The 25,150-nt window shown below is 35.2% G+C and overlaps 1 protein-coding gene across 1 annotated transcript in view; it reads left to right on the forward strand.

The window, feature by feature from the left end:
- Mms22l (MMS22-like, DNA repair protein) overlaps nucleotides 1-25,150 on the forward strand; it is a 101,405-nt gene that overhangs the window by 75,201 nt on the left and 1,054 nt on the right. Inside the window, exons 17-24 of the mRNA XM_013022352.1 lie at nucleotides 2,424-2,572; nucleotides 3,395-3,537; nucleotides 8,496-8,655; nucleotides 14,158-14,327; nucleotides 15,523-15,734; nucleotides 18,928-19,091; nucleotides 21,882-21,978; nucleotides 23,710-23,877. Coding sequence (XP_012877806.1) covers nucleotides 2,424-2,572; nucleotides 3,395-3,537; nucleotides 8,496-8,655; nucleotides 14,158-14,327; nucleotides 15,523-15,734; nucleotides 18,928-19,091; nucleotides 21,882-21,978; nucleotides 23,710-23,877 — 1,263 coding nt within the window. The remainder of the gene's footprint in view (nucleotides 1-2,423; nucleotides 2,573-3,394; nucleotides 3,538-8,495; nucleotides 8,656-14,157; nucleotides 14,328-15,522; nucleotides 15,735-18,927; nucleotides 19,092-21,881; nucleotides 21,979-23,709; nucleotides 23,878-25,150) is intronic.

Genomic DNA, 25,150 nt, shown 5'->3' on the forward strand with positions numbered 1-25,150 from the left:
GACAATTGTAAGAATGCTAATTTTTGTTCCATGACTTCCTTTCTTCCTTCTCAGTCTTTTCTTTCCCCTCCACGTCTCTATACTACCATCCCTTTCTATTCTTCTCTTCTCCCTTCCTATTCCTTTTCCTCTTCTCCCTCCTCTTCCTTCTTCTCTTTTCTCCTTTCCTTCTTTCCTTCCTCCCCCCTTCTTGATTCCTTTCTTTCTCTTTCATCTTTTTTCTATCTTCCTTCCTTTTTTCTTTCTTTTACTTTCTCTTTTTCTCTCTTTGTCTCTCTTTCTGTGTATGGCAAATTTTGCTAAGGAAGGCTTCTGAAAACTGTTTTATTCTGATTCTGAACCTAACTTTTTATACTCTCTACTGTGATTACTGTGATGGCTATCACATACTTATTATTTCTGAATCTGTAAGACACTGGTATATATAGAGTTAATAACGTTCTCTTACAGCTAGAATTTTTGTTAAAGATTTAATTCTTGTGAGATCATGAACAAAAGGACTTTACCTGAACAGTGGCTTCCATGTCTAAATATCTCCTGCCATATTACATAAAAGTTCTGAAGAGCCAGGTGTGGGTGGCTCATGCCTGTAATCCTAGCTACTCAGGAGGCAGAGATCTGAGGATGGAGGTTCAAAGCCAGCCAAGCAGGAAAGTCCGTGAGACTCTTATATCCAATAAACCACCAGAAAACCAGAAGTGGCACTGTGGCTCAAGTGGTTGAGCACAAGCCTTGAGCTGAAAAGCTGAGGGACAGCGCCCAGGCCCAGAGTTCAAGACCAATGACGGACAAAAAAAAAAAAAGTTCTGAAGAAACAAAGTTGTAATAGAAATAATGTGGAATGATCAGGAAGATTTGAGTAAGATCAAGATGTTGGGAAATATAATAAATATTCATGATAGTACTGTGTAGTTCTTATATCAATGAAATTGAAGAAAGATGCTCTTTGTTGAGTATTTCTTTACCTAAGAAGGTTGTCCATTCATTCAGCTTTTAGTTAAAAAGTAAGGGATTTCATTTGCACTTGGTATTGCTTTAGAATCTCTTCTGACTTGCAAGTCCTATAATAATGAAAATTTATATTAGTTATAAAATATGTTTTAAAATTGGAAATAATTTATTTTTAAGTAAAATAACAATGAACATTTATATTAATAACTATTTTAAATTTGGAAATAATTTGTTATGTAAAATTGATTTATACCACGAAAGTTATACATGGCTTTGGAAAAGTTATGCAGCTTAATAGATGACAAATCTGTGTTCTTTAGTACTGACTACTTTTTTTTCTTTTTTCTTTTTTTTTTTTTTTTGTTGTTGTTGTTGATAGTGGGCCTTGAACTCTGTGCCTGGGCACTGTCCCTCAGCTCTTCAGGTCAAGGCTAGTGTTCTACCACTTGAGCCATAGTGCCACTCCGAGTATTGATTACTTTTTTATGGCAACTGTTATTCAAGGTATTTCAAAACAGCATTTATAAAATTGTGACATATATATATATATTTTTTTCAGTTTTGTATATATTAAGGCTAAGAAAATCTGCATTGTTAGCTGGGTACCAGTGACTCAAGCTGTATTCCTATCTTCTCAGGAGGCTGAGATCTTAGGACCATGGTTCAAAGCCAGCTCAGGCAGGAAAGTTCATGAGATTCTTATCTTTAGTAAACTACCAAAAAAGCTGGAAGTAGAGCTGTAGTTCAAGTGGTACAATGCTAGCCTTGAGCAAAAGAAGTTCAGGGACAGCACCTAGTCCCTGAATTCAAGCCATAGGACTGACAAAAGAAAACAAGAAAGCAAATCTTCATCTCCACTTCCATTTATAAAGAGATTAGCAATGATGAAATCTAGCCAGGCATTTGGCCTCATGGAAACAACTTTTTTATAATTTATGAATGACCTTAATCTGGAATCCAGTGGGAGGGAATCCTTCACAATGAAAATCTGTGGGATGGAGGAGCAAAAAAAAAAAAGGAGGATCATGTAGAAATACCTTCTGTTTTTGCAGGGTTTGTTTTGTTTTAAACTCACATGGTCATGACTTCTCTTTAATTATTCCAAGGCCCATTACTTTGTTTGTTTTACTTTGTTTTTATCTGTGTGCCACTTCCTTGTTATGTTACCTTGTTAACTACGTGCTTTTTCCCATTCTCATTTTAACTGTATTCATTGTTAATCATTCCCTTGTCATAAACTCAACCATAAGTGAGAAACACAAAATTTAAAATTAGAACATTACAAACAAAAACTAGAATTTCTCTTACGTGTCTTTTGCTGTATATCTGAAATGCTCATTTTCAGCAGTGCACATCTGCATTAGTGTATTTATTGGAAAGTAAGTGAGGTAAGGGATTGTATCTGTTAGAATATATTTCTTTAATCTCAGACTATATTGCCATTAAAAATATTTATCAACTTGTTTTTACAGCACATTATGTGAAACACTTTTTCATTCAGGCTATGTACCTTTTCAATCTTTAACTGTACGATCATGGATCCGTTGTGTTTTGCAAATGTATACGAAAAACTCTGAGCCTAATGATATATTCATTGATATAAATCCTGAACAGGCAGTTGGTAAGTAAGTGTTGCATACTTTCTGTTTGGCTAGGCATGAAAAGCTTTGTGTTTATTGTAGAGCTTTTTATTCTATAAAGTAAAAGAAAATATATTAAATGTACTTATATTAAATGTAAATGAATGTAAACAGAATTTCTGTCAATTTGTAACCTGTTCTCTTTCTTGATATTTAATTATAACTGTATAATTCTATTTTATGAAAATAAAAGAAAAAGAACTTGTTTTCTTGGAAGTAATAAAAAAATTTCTTAGGTGAAAAGCTTTTATTGTGTGTGTATTGTATGTGTGCATATGTGCATACTACTGAAAAGCATATACAAAAAAGCAGAAGTCTGCAATAAATATCCACATATAATACCATCAACTCCCTAAAAAGCATCCAACTGTAAACATTTTTCTCCCATTTTAAAAACTTAGATATTTTGCATTCTGTCTTAGTATAAGTCATTAAATGATGCTGATACTTTTTTGTTAATACCTTAGACAGTTAATGTTTTCTGTAGAATGTGCCTTTTCCTAAAGCTGCGATGTATGGTAATTTGTAAATTTTAGGAAACCTAGCCTAAAAATATGCTTTAAATTTTCTGTAATATCTTGCTGCATCATTTGTTTTCCATGAGTAATTTTGGGGGCTAAGTTGTTCATAAGTGAAAGAAACTAAATTTAGCCTTCAATTTGTGAAAATGTAAATTTTCAAAGAAAACATTATAAATGAAGAATCCTATATATTCATTGTTCTTCACATATGTATGTACAGCATTTATAAAACTTTCTGTTATGTGATTTTTTACATAATAAACATTCATCTTATTTTAACAGTAAAAGAATATATGGAACAATTGACAGAGCTGACAAGGTTACTGTTTAAACTGCCAGAAGTAAAGACTATTTTCTCAAAGTCTCAAGTTGAATATTTGCCCGTCCCTGAAGACCCTAAAAAAGCACTTATTCACTTCTTTGAGGTATTGCTCATATATTTCTATAATTGTCTAGATGCAATTACAATTATTTCTCAGAGAATCTTGAAATGTTTTTAATCTTTTTCTATAAAATAAACTTTTAATGTGAATTGTATTATTGGTTGCCTGCTATTATAAAATTCTGCAAGAAAAATAGGAATCTAAGGGTCTAGAGTAGTTTGTTCTTAATGATGGCAGAAAATTTAGGTTTAATCGAGAATTAATAAAACTAAGAAATAGTAAAAAAAAATTCGTTCCAAACACAACGAAAATTTTATGACTATCATACTCTGACATTGCTGGATAACAATGTTCTTTAGATAGCCAGGAAGTAAATTTAGTTGTGCAGGATTCACAATAACTCCAGCTGAATACTTACCAGCCTAACTCTAGCAAACACTAAGCACAAGCACCAGCTACTTCATTGGATGCATGGCTAGAGTTTTAACATTTCACCCATTTATTTTTATTTGGCTTCAAAATAAATAGCCCCATTCTAATTTTTGTTTTTAGTGACTAAAGAAATAAAAGTTGTATAATAGCGTAAGTTGTATAATAGCGTTAGTTTTATGAGCCAGTTGAGGTTGTTAATGTGCCTGGAATAATGTTTTTTGTTGTTGGTTTTGTCTTTGGTTTATTTTTCCAGAGGAATCAGTATTAACTCCTATGAAGACAATTATAACAATCAGCCATTTCCATAATGTTAACTCAAGATAAAGTACAGGGGTCCAACAACCAAATACGTCCTAAAAGCCTTAATGATACTTACTAATATACAGATGTAAAATACACATTTCTGTTGACTGTTTTACTTAGTTGTTGACTGAATCTCAACCCACAGTTCTGAATCGGTAAGGGAAATAGAAGTCAAGCTTTCCATTAGTCTTCAAAGTCTTTTCTAGCTCATATTAATTTATTTTATCACCAAACCTTAATTCTTTTGTTTTTTCTAAATGCTAGATACTGAAGAGATTTAAAGCCCTACCAAGGAAAAAGTCCTATTTAGGACTTCTTAGAGGTTTAAAAAAAAAAGTCATAGATCTCAGAGAACTTTTTTACTTGTGTGAGAATATAAGACATATACAAAGGTTAAACTCACAATACAAGGCATTTTATCCTTAGTGCCAATTGGTTGGTAAATTAATCAATAGGTAAAGAATTCAGAGCATCCTGGCATATGATGTTGAGAATTTATCCTGGGAAAAATATAAAAGTTGTTAAGTAAGTCTGATTTTATCAAATTACTTTTTATGAAAATCAATCACAATAATGTAGATTAAAGCCGCAGGAGTACTACTGGCCCTAACTCTGTGAAGTTTAGAAAGGATTGAAGATTAAAAGGGAATGTCATTTTTAACCTTTGTCATTTACTACCTTTAAGTAGAAAAGTGGTAATACCTTATAAATTTTCCTTAGGGTAGGGATAATTAAACAAGGGGTTCACTTTTAAACTTGTTTAAAGTTATATCCGAGTTCCCAATATTATCTTCTGGTTCTTGATTCAGCAAAAGGATTACTAGGACTCAGCATATAGTTATAGTTGCAGTGATGACCAGTTTGGAAGGATACAAAACACAAAACAACAAAGGGAAAAGCTGTATGAGATGAAGTCTGGAGATTCCAACAGTTCTTTCCCAGGGAAATCACACAGGATATGTTTGATTCTTTCATGACAAGTCATGAGATACTGTTTGTCAGGGAAGCTTATTAGCAACTCAGAACATGATTTTCATTTATTAGACAGGTTACTTATGTTCTCTTTACTTTGCACTAGCAGAATTCCAGACTTGCAGAAAACAGATATTCAACATAAATCAGAATGTGCATAGATGATTTTAGATATGGCGAATCATTATTTTCAGTGGATGAGGAGAAACTTTCCAAAAATCTAAAGCCCCAAACACCAGTGAAGACACTTCCTTTCCATCAGGCCTTTTAAAAACCGCCTGTTGGGCCTGAAATGTTGATGCTTTTCTGCACAACAATGATACTATGACATACAAATATAGTAACAGAAGTAAAAAGTACATGTTTTTGTTGTTGTTTTTTGCTCTGGGGAGTTTAAAGCTAAGCATGGAGATGCACTGATATTCAATAGTATGGTTTATAGATTCCTAGGAATCTTGACAAGCTCAAGAGGTTACACCAGCTCACTGACATTTGCACAAATGGTGAAAAGGTTTTAACCTGTTAAAATGTATACTTCTATGTAGTCACAGGGCAGACCACTGTTGACAATATCCTTAATGAAGCTGTAAAATATTTGTTGTATTGCATTTTGACCCTAGCCACATATACTTTAGTTTCTCTGAATGACAGTGCAAAGTGCACATAAAGCACTTCTGCTGCATGCCAAAGCAATGTGGTTGTCTGAATGAAATGACTTGTATGATGATTTGAGTTGCAAGTTGCACTGACTGCTTTTATCTTGAAAGAACAACTGACAAAATATGGTTATTCCCACTTGGGTGTTTGGTATTTTTTCAAAAATGAATGAAGAAAGCAAAGCAAGCCTATCACTTCAAAGAAAACAACTGACAGTGTCTGTTGCTAATATAATTATTATAATCACAAGCTTTCAGGAAAATTAGAATTGGAGGAAACTTATATTTGCCATCATGAACTTGAGAGCCTCCTAATACTTTTCTGAAGAGAATGACTGATTTGAATTTTCTTTTCTAATATAGATAATGAAATGTGTTGGCACTGGGTAGTATCTAACTCAGTGAATCAAATTTTTCCAAATGACTGCTAACTGCCTTTTTAGTAAACATTCATAGGTAAAAGATTTTATTCAAAGAACAGAACATACCAAACATATATCAAACATATATATATTTATAGACATTGTCTCAGATCCCATTATTCTTCAGAATAATGTGGCTTAGTTGTGATTGGCCTCCAAGAACTACCAGTTTTTTGTAATACTAAAGAGAAATCCTCATAGTTATTTGAAAAAGAAACTTCTTCCAAGTAGGCACTGGTGACTCATGCCTGTTAATCCTAGCTACTCAGGAGACTGAGATCTGAGTATCGTGGTTCAAAGCCAGAATAGGCAAGAAAGTCTACCAGAAAACCAGAAGTGGTGGGTGGCTCAAATGGTAGCCTTGAGCTGAAGAGCTCAGGGACAGCACCTAGGCCCAGAGTTCAAGCCTCACAACCGACAAAAATATATATATATTTCTTGCAGCTATATGTGTTTATGAAGATACATTTTTCTTTGTGACACATTGTAAGAATTACATATAGACACAGATTTGAAATCTAGTTGTTTTCTCTTAAGCTAGATATAAAGAGATTTGCAAAAATATCCAGAAAATACCACTCTTGATCTTGAGGGTATTACTGAAGTGTTAAAGCACTTGGCTAGGAAATGAGAAGTCCCGAGTTCAGTCCCCCACTAAGTCAGAAAACCATAACTAAACAAAGTCCCCACACTTCTCATGAATTTGTGGTGGAAAATAATTTCGTATCTATATATATTGAATATAGTGTTCATTGTTTTATATGCCTTCACATAAATTATTTAAAATATTCTACTATGTTAGATACAAATAGATGTAATCTAAATAATACAAAGCTTTTTAAGGTCCTCACTTTTATGTATGTGAAATGCTTGGATTAATGTGGGAAAACAAACAGAACAAATGTATGTCTCTTCTCACTTGCTTTTCTAACAGTCATTTAACTGGGTTCCTTATTTTTTCTTCATTCCATATCTTACTAGCAGCGTATCTCCTTAAGTGGTCATTGAAAATCTTCCAATGAATGGTCTTTCAGTGTTCTTCACTTGTGCTGTGTGCTTTATCCCACTTCCATAACTATATCATCACTTGAGTCATAAGAAAGTGCTTGGACTACTACCATGTTTCCATCCAAGTCATGAGCAACCACATTATGACCTCTCATTCCCCTTTATCCAAGTAGAGCATTCTCCCAAGCCTGTACTTCTCACCTCCACCTTAAGTGGCCTTCTCTCTATCTTGTACTTTATATCTCCTCCACCTTAAGAGTTTCACTTCATCTATAATATAATACCCTCACAGTCTGATCTTTTATCTTTTACTCTCATCTACAAACCCTCAATCTTGGATAATTGCACTACCTGCCGTCTCTCTTATCTACTGAAAGCTGGGGAGGGCATCACTTAACTGTGTGCATTGGTGCCGTTCATGGTTTAGTATTGGACGTCTCTCTAGCCCATCTCTGGAAAGTCTTCTCTTTGTTCATTTTGGCCTCTCACCTCTTGAACTGACTTTACCTTCCAGAGTTTATTCTCTTCTTTTTTCCTCTTTATTGTTCTTTTCTCACTGCCTCATCTCACATTTCTATTCACAACTTCTTCATTTTAACATTTCTAACCTATTTTCTCTTCATTGAGAAAGTTAAGCTTCAGTTGATGCTTCATAAAGAAGATTCTAGGGGTGATGGGATAGCAATTCATACAGTAAAGCTAAATTTCTTAGAGATTTTTCTTGTAAAAGTTTAGTAACATACAAGTCTTTATTGTAAGGATTTGGAGATTTGAATTTGGGGATTTCAAGTCATAAAATGAAGGTATGAGCCATTAATAGTTGAAAAACTGTGCATGATTTAACTACAAGTTCTTTTGCAATAGTTAAGGGTGAAGGCCCAAGTATGATAGTGTGTTTTGGGAAAGAAAAAAAATATTTTCGGGCTGGGAAGGTGGCTCAGTGGTAGAGCGCTTGCCTTGCATGCATGAGGCCCTGGGTTTGATTCCTCAGCACCACATAAGCAGAAAAAAAAAAGCCGGAAGTGGCGCTGTGGCTCAAGTGGTAGAGCGCTAGCCTTGAGCTGAAGAGCTGAGGGACAGCACCCAGGCCCAGAGTTCAGGCCCCACGACTGGACCCAAAACAAAACAAAAAAAATATTTTCAGAGTCTGTATTGTGTAAGATTTGGCAAGTTAAGTGATATTTTCCATATTTTCCTTTGCTTATAGGCTGTTGGTATAACTTACAGGAATCTTCAGATACTTACTGATAAATCTGCCATGGTCACAAAGTCTTTAGAATACCTTGGTGAAATATTAAAATACATCAAACCCTATTTGGGGAAAAAAACATCCAGTGCAGGGCTGCTTCTAACTTACGAGACGATGGGTATGTACTATTGATGCTGTTTTGCCATATATATTTGCTTAGTTGAACCTGTTGTATCTATCCAAGTGGACAAAATAGACCATCCAAATTACTTACCCTGTGCAATCTAAGAATAAGATGAAATTCGATGATATAAAATAATTCATTCTGGCCCTTCAAGTGTTCATATTAAATTGTCTTCATAATTACTCATGCTCTATGCAGGTGCCAGTGGCTCATACCTGTAAGCTACTCAGGAAGCTGAGCTCCAAGGATCAAGGTTTGAAGCTAACCAAGGCAGTCCATGAAATACTCTTATCTCCAATAAACAACTTAAAAAACTGAAATTGGAGCTGTGTCTCTAGCTCCACTAGAGTATCAGTCTTGAGCATAAAGAAGCTCAGGGACAGTGCCTGGGCCCCAAGTCCAAGTCCCAGAACACACGCGCGCACACACACACACACCCATACCATACCATACACCATGCATACAAAAAGTACTTACACTCAGTACAAAAAACATACCAAAACTAGTTGCTATCAATATTGTCATGAGTTGTGTTCTGAGTACTTAATTTCTTAAAATGGACCTTTCTTTAATGCCTTTCTATACTTGATTAGAATTAAAAGCACAAGAAAATGATTACTCCCTTTCATTTTTATGGTCTGTTCTGTTGAGGTCAGGAGAGAGTTTAATACAGCACTAAAGATATTTACACTTCAAATTTCTTATACTGTGTTTTCACTCTTCTAAAAAAAAGCTTTTTCTGTGCTTGTTCTATAATAATGGAATTCATCTTTCTTTAGGAAGCCAGTAATTTGAATATCTTTGCTCACTAAAACCATGTTGCTAACCAAAAATAGGAACTGGATAAAAGTAATTGAGAAATACTTTCTTAGAAGTTTGTGTATAGAATTTAAGATTTTTTTTCTTGTTTTGTTTTTTATTTCTCTATGGCCAAAACCTTGTATCTATTCCCTTTAATCTTGTGAATGTATAAATAAACCTGATTTGACTGTCTGAAACCTTTTTCCTTTGTTGTGAAAGATGAAGGGGAATGTGAAAATATGTAAATATGAATGATGTAGAATGTGCACCACTTGTGATTCAGACATTTTAATTTTAGAGGAAAAATATAAATAGGGATTTATTATAAATTTGATATAGTAAAAGCTAGATTAGTAAGTATTTCAGCATTTAATCTTAAATTTATAATGCATTTGTTCTCTGAAACAAGAAAAACTTCTCTGATGCTATGAGATTTTGATTTTTGCCAAACAAATTATGGGATATGCCTTTTCATTGAAAATATATGATAGCCTTATCAGAAAATACAAAATCACATTGAAATTGATGTTATTAGATCGAGGGCAAGATTTTGCCCAGGAATAATTGAGAGCTTTTACTCTGTTGTTACCTTGTTCATTTCTGATATAGTGGCATATGTATCTGTATTCTTTCACATCTGCCTACATCCCAAAGACTGAGAAGAGTATGTGGCTACAGTGTTACTCATCTACTCATTAAGAATTAGGAAAAAGTAATTTATGTTCTCTTCATTTTAATGATTTAGAATCAAATGAAGAAAGAACAAGTATAAACATTTCAGAAGCATTGAAAATAAGTTGGAGTTGAGATATCCTAACCACCAAGGCAAAGAGATAATCACAAACCTTCCTTAGCCCTCCATATTAAACCTAAACCTAATCATAGTTCTGTAATATCCGAAGGGACAGGGTTGACGCATTAATAATAGCTTTCATTTCCCTTCTATTTATGTCATTTTAAGGAGGAGCTACAGGAAGGATTGTTTGGGGTTTGGTTTTCTTATTCTTCATATCTCTTAGTTTCTGTTTCCATTCCTCTTTGATCATCCCTGTCTCTTCAGCCATTTTGTCTTCCAGATGAAATTTCACCCCCACCCTTGAGTGCCCAGACCGGGTGCCCCCTCCCACACCTCACATTCTCAAGTAGACTTGGTATTTCTCCTCAATTGTGACATCTTTTATGGCTTTTCATTTGCTATCATTTGTGTACTTGATGGTGCCTATTAAAGTTTAAACTGTCCATATCTTTCAGATTTTTATTCATGTTCTATTGTGAACAAAAAAATGGACTATTTTCTGAGTTTGTACCAAGTATTGGATTGGAAATTGAGGATATATTGGTTTAAGAACTTCTGCCAGACATTAGTGGCTTTTCCCTGTAATCCTAGCTACCTAGGAGGATGAGATCTAAAGATCAAGGTTCAAAGCCAACTATTATCTCCAATTAACCACCAAAAAGCTGGAAGTAGAGCTGTAGCCCAAATGGTAGAATAGTAGCCTTGTGCAAGAAAGCTCAGGGACAAGACCCAGGCCCTGAGTGAAACCATCATAACCCAAAAACAACAGCAACAAAAATTCTGTGATGTAAAGAATAGCAGATACAAATAGTTATTTCTCAAAATTGAGTGAATTTATAAAACTAGAAGTAGTACATATTATGTTCATGTTTCTGAGCAAGAATATTTCCTGAATATAAGTAACAGTACTTAAATATATAACAGTACACTTACCATCAGCTATCTGAGGCCATGTGGCTTTGCCCACATAGGAATCTTGGATAGGCAAGGAGAGGCTATTCTAGTGCTGTAACCCAAGGCCCCAGATGGGTCTTGTGGCCTTTGGCCTGTGGTGGTGCATTCTAATCTTAGAGCTCTAATGTTAGGGCCTTCTGAGTGGGCACCTCAGCCTATGATAGTGCCAGCTAATATTATATCTGCTGTCTCCACTCTGCTACTGCTCTGTCCCTGAGAAGGCCACTATTGCCACTTACAATGTACCACCTGTGGTTCTGCCATGGTAACTGTGACTGTGATACTGCCACCAAGGCTCTTTATTTATCTGAGTTACCAGCTCAACCTATTAGCTAATGACCAAAAGCCAGAGTAGGTAAGAAAAACCTACTCCAGAAGTTTTTTGAGTGGACCTAATATTGTAAGGAAGGAACCAGTACAGAAGGGCACTTTCTAACTGACTCCTAAAGTCAGCCAAATAGGCTACTTATGCAACTAGAAAGGGAGTGGGACCGGATGTTTATACCAGCAGTGGCAGTCCCTTCATACAATGTAAGGACTTGGTTTGCATTTAGTCATAGGCTTTCCATAGGATCATCCGAGGGTGTGTATACACTGCAGCCTCCCTGCTAATGGCTACAGTGTCATCTAGAGTTCACCAAGGTCTATGTAAAAAATGAAGTGCAATCTGGAGTAGTTGAAGTTGGGACTAAGTATAGCAAACAGCTGTGGCTGTCATGAGGACAGTTGGCTGGCTTCTTGGTTGGTTCACTCCAGGCAGCTATGGCACCCCAGAAGATCCTAACGACTACCAGAGAATAAAATCACCCATCCCTAGACTAAAGGAAAAAGTAAACATCAAAAGGTATGCCCATGGAAAGAGGCTCATCACCAACACCAGTAGTGGTTTAAGAATATTTAATAGTGCTTTAACAATTATCAACTTCTTTGCAAATGACCCCAGGGAGTGGTGGCTCCTGTACCTCAATCCCAAGAGACTATACAAAAACTTTCATAGCAGTAATCTTTGTATGAAGAAAGTCCCTTTGTATTAACATTTCTTTGTATGTTTCCATCAGTAAATAAATAATATAGCTACAACCAGGACTTTTTTTCTTTTTTTAAAAAAAATACATGTATTTAAATTTTTCCCAACTTTTTTTTTAAACTGAAAAGATTTCATCTTTCCTCATTACAAGTTTTGAACTTACCCCCACCACTGCAACATGTACACTTACACAAACTCTAACTGAAGCTTAAAAAGTAGGAATCTGAGAAGGCAGTAAGACAAAGCATTTACCTTCTATGAACTCATAAAACTTAACTACTTTCACTAAGATATTTTATCATTTCTAAAGATGAAGTACAAATGTAGGTGATCATTTTAGGTTAGAAGATTCCCTGCCTCTTCTAAGTAAGTAGTACCTTTGTGACACAAGAGAGTCCTATGAATCATTTCAAATGTTCATGACAATGGCAGTTCCTTTAATGATATAGTAATGTTAGTTAGAATGTGAGGTCTGCTTATATTGCTGTCAAACTCAAGTTTTCCATCCACTGAAAAATATGAGGAGCAAACCATCATTATTTAAAATATTGCTAAGTGAACATTGTATTTCTTTATGATTGATTATTGTACTTCCTTTTATAACAGAAGATTAATGCTGCTGTTCCTAGAAGTGATTATTAGTTGTTGTTTTTTTAAGAAAGCATGAATATACTAGTCCAAGCATGTTTGTTTTCTTTCTGAGCTTGGATGTTAAAGTTTTTGTTTGACTTTGAATGTTACCATCTTTTTTGCTTTCTAAGATGGAATAAAATATAAAAGTTTATGTACCAGATAAGCCACGCTGATATCTGGGAAAGTGCTTAATCTCTTCAGTTTATTTTTTCTTCAATAAGTGGGACTTTTGTAACAGTAATACATCTAAATTGTAATTATACATTCACTCATATTTGTTTTATTAAATAAAACATACTCATCTTTTGAAGTTTTGCTGTCATCATTGGTGCCAGCCGACCATGCCAGCTGGTGCTAGCATGGAAGAGATCCTATTTCATATTTTGTTTTGGGGGTTGATTAGGATTTGAACTCAGGGCCCTCATACTTGCTAGACACTGTCACTGAGACATACCTTCAGCCCCAAAAGATCCAATTTCAAGTAGTAAAGAAGTCTCTCTTTAAAAAACAAAATTGTGTTTATGTTAAATAATTGAAAGGTATAAAAGCTATAATCCAAGGAGGTTAAATGGTTTCTCCAAGGTATTATAGTGAATTTCACTTTTCCTATTTTAACAATTACATGTTATACTTCTCTTTCTTGCAAGTTACATTGAAGAAGCCTGTAAAATTACATGTAAGATAAAAACAAAGAAATAGAACTATCAAGAATATAAATGCAGAGTAGTATGTGTAAGTGTCATGCTCAGAAATTTATGTTTTTCTTTCTTTTTTTCTCCCCTAGTCCTGGTAGAGTTTGAACTCAGAGCCTTGCCAGGAGGTACTCTACTTGAGCCCTGTACCCAGTACTTTTTTGCTTTATTTTTTTGGATAGGGCTATTTTTTTGCCCAGGACTATCCTCAAACCACCTTTGCCTCTCACATGTGCTATCAAATCCGCATTTTTGTTGAAATGGGAATGGGGAGAGTCTCACTAACTTTTTTTTTTTCCTAGCTGACCTCAAACTATGGTGTGGCTGCTGTTTTATCACTTGATACCTGGGATTGTAGGTCTATATATCACCATTTTTTTCCTCCACATTTATGTTTTTCTTAATCTAAAACTCAGAAAAAATTATATCATTAATGAAATATGTGCCTTAATGTTAAGTGCTTTGATTCATGGCATATATTTTATTGTCTTATTAACTTGGTCCTGTGTGCTTTAAAAGTAATTTTTTATGGGATAACAAAATGTTCAAGTTAGAAGATAACCATAACTGATTAAACTTCTGTTCTTTATTAGGATTTCTTGTTAAATCATGGGCACAAATTTTTGCCACCTCTAAAGCCCAGAAGTTGTTATTTCGGATCATAGACTGTTTACTGCTACCACATGTAGTATTACAGCAAGAAAAGGAATTGCCTGCACCTATGCTGACTGCAATCCAGAAGAGTCTTCCTTTGTATCTCCAGGTATATGTACAGCTGCTTAAAAGCTACAAAAAGGAAAGTGTGCCTTAAAACATAGCTTACTTAATACAGTTTTTAAAAGTGAACCTTATAAATTCAAGGGCACATGTATGTGTATGGCTTATCCATTGAGCAAGTCTTAAATTTCCCTTGGGGTTTGCCTTTGAAAACAAAGATGAAAAAGCAGCTTCACCTCAAGCTTGAGGTAGAGAGGATGCAGACTAGTGCAGCCACTTACAGAGATGTGCTCAATATTTTCTTTAGAGACTAGCTGTCTGTCAGCCAGACTGGAGTTGGGAGATGTGAGAGAAAGCACTGGGGAGGATATTAGGTATAAAATAGACTGGAGAGGATTCAGGATGCTGCTGTCAGAGAAAGCAACTTGTGCAAGGGCAGGAGCTTTAGAAAATCTGGCATGTATATGTGTGTCTGTATAGATATATGGAAATCATCCCTTCCATATCAACAGGTATGGAATCATTGTGACCTCTAGAAAGTTATTTTTTTCTAAACCTTAGTTTTCTTAGCTATAAAATAGAGATAGTTGGTTTTGAAATATTTAAATAAAATAATGACTTTAAAGCACTCTGCACAGTGCTTTACATAGATGAAAAACCCTCTAAATTAATTGTTGTTATGAGTCATAATCTTTCACATACATTACTAATTTTTTAAAATTACACCATTTCTAAACACAGAACATTTTTAGCACAACTTCTATATTCTTAGAGAAAAAAAAAATCACGGAAAACTTCCTTTTGCCCATCTACCCTAAAAGTCCCCTACCTCCATATTTTATATTTCTGTGTGATGATATAAGAAACTTTGGTTTAAACACCATAAAAAGACTAATGTCATAGATGTTTAGTGTATAATTATAGTGATCAACTTTTTGAGACAAGAAGAAAGAAACTCTCTTTTTCTTCTTCCATGTTTTTCCTTTGCACATTTCCCCAAATTCACAGCTTGCTTAGATACCACTGCAGATGTGTTATCCAGACTCAACTCCTGTAGGCTCAAGTGTGTATTACCTGAAGCCAGATGTTCTTGTGATTGTGATATTACAAATTCTGACATGTGTATGAATGCTTGCAGCTATATTAGTTTGTTTCCAGCCTTATTTTTTAATCTTTACCTCTTAGTTTTTTCTTTTTGTTTTATTTTTATTTTGTTTTAATTTTTTTCTTTTCTCCTGTAGGGCATGTGTATTGTGTGCTGTCAGTCTCAGAATCCAAATGCCTATATGCACCATTTGCTAGGGAATGTTATTGAGCAGTATATTGGACGGTTTCTTCCAGCTTCACCGAATGTCTCAAGTCCTGGACAACATCCTGTTTTACTGGCACTGAGAAACTCTGTTAGTGTTCCACCGGTGTCATCTCTAAAGAAACATGTCGTCCAAGTATTAAGGTACAGCTCAGGACTAAGGAATGTGTGTACAAATTATCCATCTTTATATATTTTTATTGTAAAAATACCGTACAGAGGGGTTACAGTTACATGAGATAGGTAATGAGAACATTTCCTATTGAGCATTGTTACCTCCCCCTTTGTTTTTCCCCTACCATTTCTTCCCTCCCCACCTTCCCCTCTCAACCCCCTCCCCCCAGAAGTTGTAAATTTCGTTTTCACCCCTGAGTCTGGTATATACCCATCTTTATTAATGAGTATCACTGCAATATCTCAAAGATACTGATAAGCCTTAAGATACTGGTAGTTTAGAAACCCTTCTTCCCAAGAAAAAAGTGAATTTATTAAAATGACATTTGCTCATTTAAAAATTGTTCTTACCTATGTCACTATTATTTTTCAGGTATGTATCATAGACATTATGTGTATGTATTATGCATGTGTATATGTATATTTTGCACTGTATAAAATGTAACAACTGTTTTATAAAAAATATCAAAAAGGTGAAAGCTAATAAGTAAAAGGAAACAATATGAAGTTCTATCTTAACTACTCACTGTAATTCATTGTAAAGCAAAGGAATGAAACTTAGGTTTTTTAACTCAACTCCATATCCTTAAACTGTGACATTAAAAGGTTAACTTGGTTGGAGATTTAGCTCAGTGTAAGAGCACTTACCTGACAAGTGCAAGGCCCTGAGTTCTGTTCTCAGCTCCATGGGGTAGAGAGGGGAGGGGAGATTGAATAACAGAACTTTCTTTGTCTTCATGTAATATTTACCTTCATATGAAATCAGTTCCTAAACACTTAGTGATGGTGATACATATATATATGTATATATATATATATGTGTGTGTGTGTGTGTATATATATAATTCTTACCAAATATTGGGTTTCTGTTTATGACCAAATAATACCCATCACCTTTCATTACAGAACTTAATGCTGAAATTCTGTCTTTCCATGTCCTTCATTTTGTCTTCCTAGAGTACCTTTCAGTTTTGACACTCTTTGGTCCTCAACTTTTATAGGCTCTTTTTCCCCATGTGGTAAATTTCATAATCTTAATTCTCCATAATCTGTCACTTCCTTTTTCCAAATGCATTAAAATTGATGCCCTGTACCATCCCTAGTGAGATTGCTTTAGTTATTGCTTCTCAAAAACTTTTTATACTTCCCTACACTGACACTTTGCTCATGCCATTTTCTTCATCAAGATGTCATCCCTCTGGACTAAATCTCACCTAAAATTTCATTCTACCATGCAGTTCTTTGCTTTCTGAAGTCATCTGCCTTGCTTACCTCAATTTATAGATTTACAATAGGTTTTGGGGGTTTTTTGTTTGTTTGTTTGTTTTGGGTATTTTTGCTTTACTTGAATTTCCAGCCAAACTGCAGTATCTATCAGTGTTTGAGACTGTGGGAAAGTAATCTCAGGAGTCTTATCTAAATTAAACTAAATGTATACCCTTTTGTTTAGGATCGGACCTGATTTAATTCTTTTTTTTTTATTTACCTAGTATCTTGTAAAAAAAAAAAAAAAGTTGTTTTTTTTTCCCCCTTCAGTTTCTAAAATGTAACATTTCTGTTTTTCACTTTTTATTTTTTAAATACTCAAGAGATGGCCCTTGTGACCTCCTCTAATCTTTATTTCTCTACTCTGCAATCCCCCATCTGATTTAGGGCTAATTCTTGAGAATTCTGCATCTGTCTTTACCAAAACACCTGTTTCGCTGTAAATGTCTCCCTCCCCTCCAACAATTTCTCTAAATGAGACCATATGTTTGGTTTTTGTTTTTTAGGGGGAGAGTGTTTGTTTTGGGGGGTTTTGTTGTTGTTGTTGTTGTTTTGTTAGTCATGGGGCTTGAACTCTGGCCTGGGTGCTGTCCCTCAGTTCTTCAGCTCAAAACTAGCACTCTACCATTTGAGCCACAGCACTATTCCAGTATTCTGAGTGGTTTATTGGAGATAAGACTCTCACAGCATTTCCTACCCGGGCCAGCTTTGAACCGCCATCCTCAGATCTCAGCCTCCTGAGTAGCTAGGATCACAGGCATGAGCCACTGGTGCCTGCTTTTTTTTTTTTTTTAAACAAAACTTCATTTTATTTGCCTATTTTTAGACTTGTGCCTGGCACACCATAGGTTATCAGTAAATATTTGTTCTGGGCATTAGTAATTCAGAAATGAACAAAAGATATTAAACCTTTCTTTTCTCAAAAGAAAGAATGAATCTAATAATAATAGTGAGTCTACTATTTGTTGAAAGTCACTATGGAATAGACATGATTGCTACCCTCAAAGGAGTTTATGATCCTTAGTGATTTGCATATCTCCTATGGTGTAAGTTATTGTTTTCATACCCATATGGATATCTAATGTAGATGTAATAATACTTAGGTCTGTAGTACCTCAATGCAGATTGAGAAATGCGTAGTTCTTGGTTGTAGACCACTTGCCTGGTATGGACAAGGTCCTGAGTTCTATCCCTAGCACCATAACAAATAAAAATATTTGACTATTTGTATTGTTTAGAGTTTTCAAAGAAACTATGTAATCTCACTTCCATTCATTCATTCTCTCATTCAGCAAATGTACATTCAACCCGTGCTAAAAGATAAAGTTAGGTAAATTATGCTTCTTACAATCTGTGCTAAGTTGTAATGTTAAAATTTGTCTTGCCCTGAGAGGTGGCATTAAATCTTAAATTAGTTCTCTAGTTCTTTTCCCTATAGGAGAAAGTAAAAACTATGCTGGAAGTTAATTCCTAGAATAGTTCTTTTATTTATCTGGAAACATAAGACTCCCTCCTAAATTGTAAACAAAATAATGTGAGTAGAGATTTATTTATGCAAATTTGACATTAGAGAAGATGTTGAAGTATTGAGGTGCTGATAAGGGAGATCAGACTTATATTAGAAAAGAAAAAAACAAATTAACAATTAGGTTTGATTAAGTTCATCTTAAAACCAGGTTGCTTTAAATTTCATTTATGTCTGTATTATGGTTTGGGCCTTCTCACATACTGGAAGGATGTGGAATATTTGCTTCTAAAATCTTATGCTTGAAGCACAAACCTTTAAACTGAACTTAATGAAGTTGGTAAGTTTCGATAATCTCTGAAGTATATAGCATTTACTTCACTTTATTGAAGCTTTAAACAAAAGAAAAAACAAAATTTTGCTTATTTTTAGGAAATCCTACTTTGATTTTAAGGGATCTGTACCTCCTCCTCGCTTAGCATCTGTTTTGGCCTTCATCCTCCAGCTCTTCGAGGAAACCAAGGTAGAGGTTTCTGAGGTGGAGCTCCTCCTCCCTGGCATATTAAAATGTTTGCTGTTGGTCAACGAGCCCCAAGGTTAGTTTATCATCTTGCTCTTTCTTGTCTTTGCTTTCTGTTGACAAGTCAAGCAACTGTCCATGTCCATCAATGACGAGTTACAATTTTTTTTAATTGTGAAAATACTGTACAGAGGGGTTACAATTACATGGGCAAGATAGTGGGTACATTTCTTATCAAACATTGTAGTCTCCTCCTTTGTTTACCTTTCCCATCCCTTCCCAGCCTCCTCCCATCCCCCCACCCCCACCAAAGTTGTAAAGTTCCGTTTTTGACTTGAGAACTGTACTTCTCATTGTTGCAACGGGTCCACTTGTATCCTTATTTAAACAACTTGTTTTTCCTCTTCCCCTCCACAAATTATACCTACATCAAATACAGTGAAAGCAGGGGTTATACTGTGGGGGAGGAGTTACAATTTTTTTTTAATCCATTGATATATATCATGGCTAAAGAACAGACACCAAGTAATAGCTGAGGTTAGGTGTGATAAAATGGTTGAAAACTGTTAGATTTCTACTTATTTTAGTTTTGATTTTCTAGGGTCTTTTTTGTTGTTTTTCTTCCTTGAGACAGATACTTTTATTTCCTCTCATTAGACTTGTTAGGCTCTCAAATGTTTGTTCAGTCTAACTCTAGTACTAAACACAATTATCAATTATCAAGTGTCAGGGGTCAGCATACTTCTTCTGATCATGATCTGTTAGGATATCTAAGCTGGTCTGTGTACAGTACCTGTAAGGATGCTTTGATTCTAGTTCTTTGGTTTTGATCTTACCAGTCTTGCTTCTAGTGATGACTTTGAAATATGGCTTATTTAATCCCTACTGTAACATAGTTTAATAAGCTTATTGGGAACATGCAGAATAGGAGTCATAGTTCTATCCTGAAGAAATTTTAATGTAAACGGGCACACGTGTGTTTATCTTTTTTTTTAACTGCTAAAATAAATGACTACATTGCCCGAAAGAATCCGATGACAGTACCCAGAGTGGTAGTGGAAAGCTTAATCAGTTCTTTGACATGGTGTTTTATCTCAAAAACATACGCATTTTTTTCTAAATCTATATTTATTTTAACTTTAAAACTGTTCCTTTACTGTTCCTAAATCCCAGGTTTAGGAAAAATTTGTAATGATTGTATATAGTACACTTACTTATTGGTAGCATCAAGTTATCCCCAGAGACTGTTCACTGGTAGCTTCCAGATGCTATAGAAATTTTGTTCTCCTTGAAAACTTGTGCATACTTTGAACCTCAGCAAAAACCTGTTGTACTGATAATACAAAATTTGCTTACCCAGAGAAAATAGAACAGTAGCTACTGTTTATCCACAATTTTGCTTTCCATGATTTTAGCCACTTGTCCTCAAAAGTAGTGCTCAGGGATATGGCTGAAGTAGCACCTGCCTACCAAGCATTAGGCCCTAGTTCAAACTACATTACCAAAAATTTTTTTTTAAAAATCAGAACTATTAAATGGAGAATACCATAAATAATAAGTTCATAGTTTTAAATTATGTGTCATTCTGAATAGCTTGATAAAATCAATACCATTCCTTAGACATAGAAATAAGTTTGTGGTTGCTTACAAGGATAAGGTAGTTTCTATATGAAATAAAAAGTTGACCATGGTGACATACTTGCAGAACCCTATAGATACTAAAAGCCATCAAATCGCAAGTGAATTAAACACTTAAATGGGTGAATATATAATATAGAAATTATATGAAAACAAAGCTGTTGGTTTAAAAAATAAACATAATTACTCTCTTTTTTTCTAAAGCTGAGCTCTGTTAAGGAAATCAAGTTGTCAGTTTAAAAGAAAATGTATATGGATGTTCATTCCAACCCAACATTATTCTTAACAGCCTTAAAATGGAAAGATCCAGTTGTCCATCAACTTTTGAATGATTATGCAATACACAGTTAATTCATATGATGGAGTATTATTCAGACCTAAAGGGAATGAAGTACCAAAATATGTTACACAAAATAAACTACTCTAAGTAAAGTGGGACCATGTAAGGGGAAGTAGCTGTGCATCTCATGGTAGTGGAACAATGAAAGGAAAAGAATGTCTCCTATCCCCCACCCCCACCCCCCATTCCCCATTCCCTTTAAGGACCCAGTCAATGACTTTCTTCATGAAGCCCAATCTCTTATAGGTGCCACCACCTCCCAGTGACACCATGGCCTGGGAGACTATAGCACATGTACCATTGGGACCATTTAAGAATCAAGCTATAGCAATATTTTTGCATTATGATTGCTCATAAATTCACAATTTTAACTTGGTTAAACATTAAAGAACACAAATGTTCTCTTTGTTTTTGAGACATGGTCTTATCATAGCCCAGGCTGGCCTCAGCTGAAACTACAGGTGTGTGTTGTCATGCCTAGCTTATTTCTACTTTTTGGAATTCACCTTTTAAGTGAAGTGTTGGTGGTATTTAGTTTGCTACTTACATATTTGTGAGAAGTTGTGAGGAATTTTAAGTATAAGTCTTTAAAGGCTTCTTTCTGTTTCATTCTCAGGCTTAGGATGGAGAAATAGTTTTGAATATGGGACCCTTTTACTATCACATGCTATTGTTTCAGTTTTAAGACTCAAAAATAGACTGTGAAACTTCTTAGATATTTTTGAGAACAAAACAAAAACTCATAACTATTCTTTGAAAATTTACCAAGGGAAAAAAAAAGTATAGTCTTCCTTCAAGGAAACAACATATTTTTCTAAATCAAGAGTGTTAAGAATGAGGAACCAGATGGTCAGACACACTGTGTAATGCTGTAATTTTTCCTCCTAGTTAAAAGGCTGGCCACAGAGAACCTGCAATACATGGTAAAAACCTGCCAAGTGGGGTCAGAGGGAGATCCTGCCGCCCAGCTGACTTCTGTGTTTAGGTAACTGGAAAACAAGCCAACTGGCAGGAGACGATTGCCAGCCATTTGACAGCCAACATGTTTTTTAAATAACTAATTATCCAAAACATAATGTGTTACTACTTGTGTGTAGTATTTCAATTATTGTTTTTTTGGCAGTAGTTTTCTTACACTGTGTTGTTGTATTGAAAAGTGCCAGGGAAAAGATAAGTAAACCCACTTGAAATTTCTTATGGCTTTAGAAAGGAAGAATGGGAAATGTGAATCACAGTGACCAGTGCCTGCACCTTCACAGTGTGCTTCAACACACTCCTCAGAACCCAGTGGAAAAGCACATGTTCCTAGTACTCTGACTTGCTTTCTATACTGTGCTTCACAGAGCTCCCTTCTGTTTAACCTATGAAGCCTGGATCTTACAGGAGTGGATCTGTGGTTCACAAAAATAACTGCAGTTCAAGAATTCTTTCCCTTCTCCTTTGTCTTGCTTTGCCCTCTTCAGAATCTCATGCTGGAAGCGGCACTGTGTCTCAAGTGGTAGCGCCCTCATCTTGAGCTGAGGAACTCAGGGACAGCTCCCAGACCCAGAGTTCAAGCCCCACCATGGCTGCCCACCTCCCCCTCAAAAGAAAAATCTCATTCTTTCTATTGGGGCAGCATTTTTTACTGTTGCTTTTTTCAAGATTCCTACAAGTTCCTCTTGATTGTACTTATCTCTACCTTGCCACCCACCCTGGTAAATAATTTGGAGTCAATTTCTTTAATTCTGTGTTGAGTCTTAGATTCATTAATTTTGGGGGATTTTTCAAATCATAATTGGCTCTCGTCTGCCATTGACAATATTTTAACCTGTGATTACTTGATAATGGTGAATTTATGAATACTGTGAAATTCTAAAAAAGGAGAAAAATTGAATGTGATCTATTATTAATAGCTAATAGATTTTATTTTATGATAAATGAAATTTTGAAGTTAACATATCTTTTTATATTTGTAAAGGCTGTGTGTTTAGTCTTTTGTTCATTTAATGAACATAAAGGTACATATTATAACTAACTTATTTTTCTTGTTAAGCTTATTGTTGATATAAAGATGAATTGGGCTAAAAAGAATCTGACTTTCTTCTGTGTGTGTGTGTCTGTGTGTGTGTATGTTGACAGTGTGTTGGTATTGAGCTTTTTTGCTCAACTCTGCTCTCTACCACTTAAGCCACACAGCTCTATTTCAGGATTTTTGCTGGTTATTTGGAAATAAAGTCTCATGGACTTTACTACCTTGGTGGCTTTGACTGACCAGGATCCTCAGATCTCAGCTTCCTTGGTAGCTAGAATTACTGGTGTGAGCTACTAACATTTTCTTCCTTGGTATCTTTTATACTCTTTACTCACTGATTTTTATGTAGAAAGAACTAAAGTCATTCTCCAGCCCCCTTTGTTTTTCTCTCCTAGAATTACACATCTTCCTTTTTGCCCCCATCATTGAGATATTAGTTTGGCATGTCTTATCTCTTAAAGTGTTACCAAACTGGGTGTGGTGGTATATACCTGTTATCTCAGCACTTAGAAAGCTGAGACTGAAGAAACATGAATTTTAAAGCCAGTATGTCACCAGTAGTCTTTGTATTCCATAGTTTTTTGTTTGCTTCTATAAAATCTTACATGCAATGATCTTTCCTGTGTTCAGGTTATAGCTGACACAATGTAGATACTGAACCATGCAATTGTACCAGATTCTAATTGCCTGTTTCACTTTCAGGCTGTTCATCCAGGAGTATGGCATGACATACTCATATCAAGTTTATAGTATTTTAGAGACAGCAGCAACGCTGAACCAGAAGATTGTTATCCACCTCATTCCTGCCCTCACTCATTCTCTGAAGGACTCAGAACTGAAGTGGGGCCTTGGCAGGAATATTGCACAAAGGTATGTTTGATCATTTAATTGTATTCATTTGGACTAAAACTACCAAATCTGTATTTCATTATGTAAAAATGGCTTATTTTACCATCAAAAATTCAGAGTATGATTTTTTTTCAACAAACTTAAGCCAAATTTGTATGTCCATTTCTATGTTATTCCTGTTAAAGTATCCCCTTAGAAACTGTCAGTTTACCTGTAGTGCTGCTGCTTCTCAACACATACTTCTTGTTCTTCATTAAGAAGTACATTTTGGAGCCTCTGGTGTCTTGTATTATAAATTCCATAGTCAAGGATTGCTTGATTTTTATTTTGTTTAACACACTGGGATTTAAACTCAAGAGCCTTTCATTGGGTAGGGAAGCGCTCTACCATTTGAGCCATGCCTCTAGTCTGATTGATTTTTTTTGGGGGGGGGTCAGGTCATGGGCCTGGGCGCTGTCCCTCAGCTCTTCAGCTCAAGGCTAGCACTCTACTACTTGAGCCACAGCGTCACTTCCGGCTTTTTTCTTTTTGCTTATGTGGTGCTGAGGAATCGAACTCAGGGCCTCATGCATGCAAGGCAAGTGCTCTACCACTGAGCCACCTTCCCAGCTCCTGATTGATTTTTGAGTAAACTATAGCATGTATATCCAGCAAATAAGTGACCCAATTAGATAATATGGATTTTGGACACAAATAGGTAATAAAGCTTGCTAGTCTGGTGCTCTACCACTTGGGTGTGGTCCCAGTCTGAAATTTTTGTTTTCTTATTAGCTTACTAGCCCAAAATAGTGATGACTATTTAGAAAAATTCAGCATTATAAAGTAACTCATATACTTTCTAAAGGGATTATTTTAGAGAAGTCAGTAGTGATAATGGAATTTAAATGTCATAGTTTGTTAATCAAATACTTGAACCTGTGTATCGGTGTATACACAGCTTAAATATAAATGCTCCAAATTTCAGTTGAAAAAAATTGTACAGTGTCCGATTTTGCTTGGGGGCATGACTATACTGATTATAACTATAGCTTACTAATGGCATCCATTAGTGTAATCCATCTTTTCAGCACAATAAATGAACATTTTAAGAAGAGAGCAGGGATCACACCTATTTGACTGTGTTCTCATTCATGATGAAACACCTCTCATATAGTAACTTGTCTAGCCTCTTACAGACTTCTGGAGAGAGAATATTGGGTTAGTTCAAATCTTAGCTTTTGGCTTTGAAGAAATGATGTTTAATGTAATGGCATAAAACAGTAATGCAAAGACCTCTTTAAGATTTGGCTTCTGA

Source organism: Dipodomys ordii, unplaced genomic scaffold (assembly GCF_000151885.1).
Source record: "Dipodomys ordii isolate 6190 unplaced genomic scaffold, Dord_2.0 Scaffold62, whole genome shotgun sequence".
In the NCBI taxonomy this organism is placed as follows: Eukaryota; Metazoa; Chordata; class Mammalia; order Rodentia; family Heteromyidae; genus Dipodomys; species Dipodomys ordii.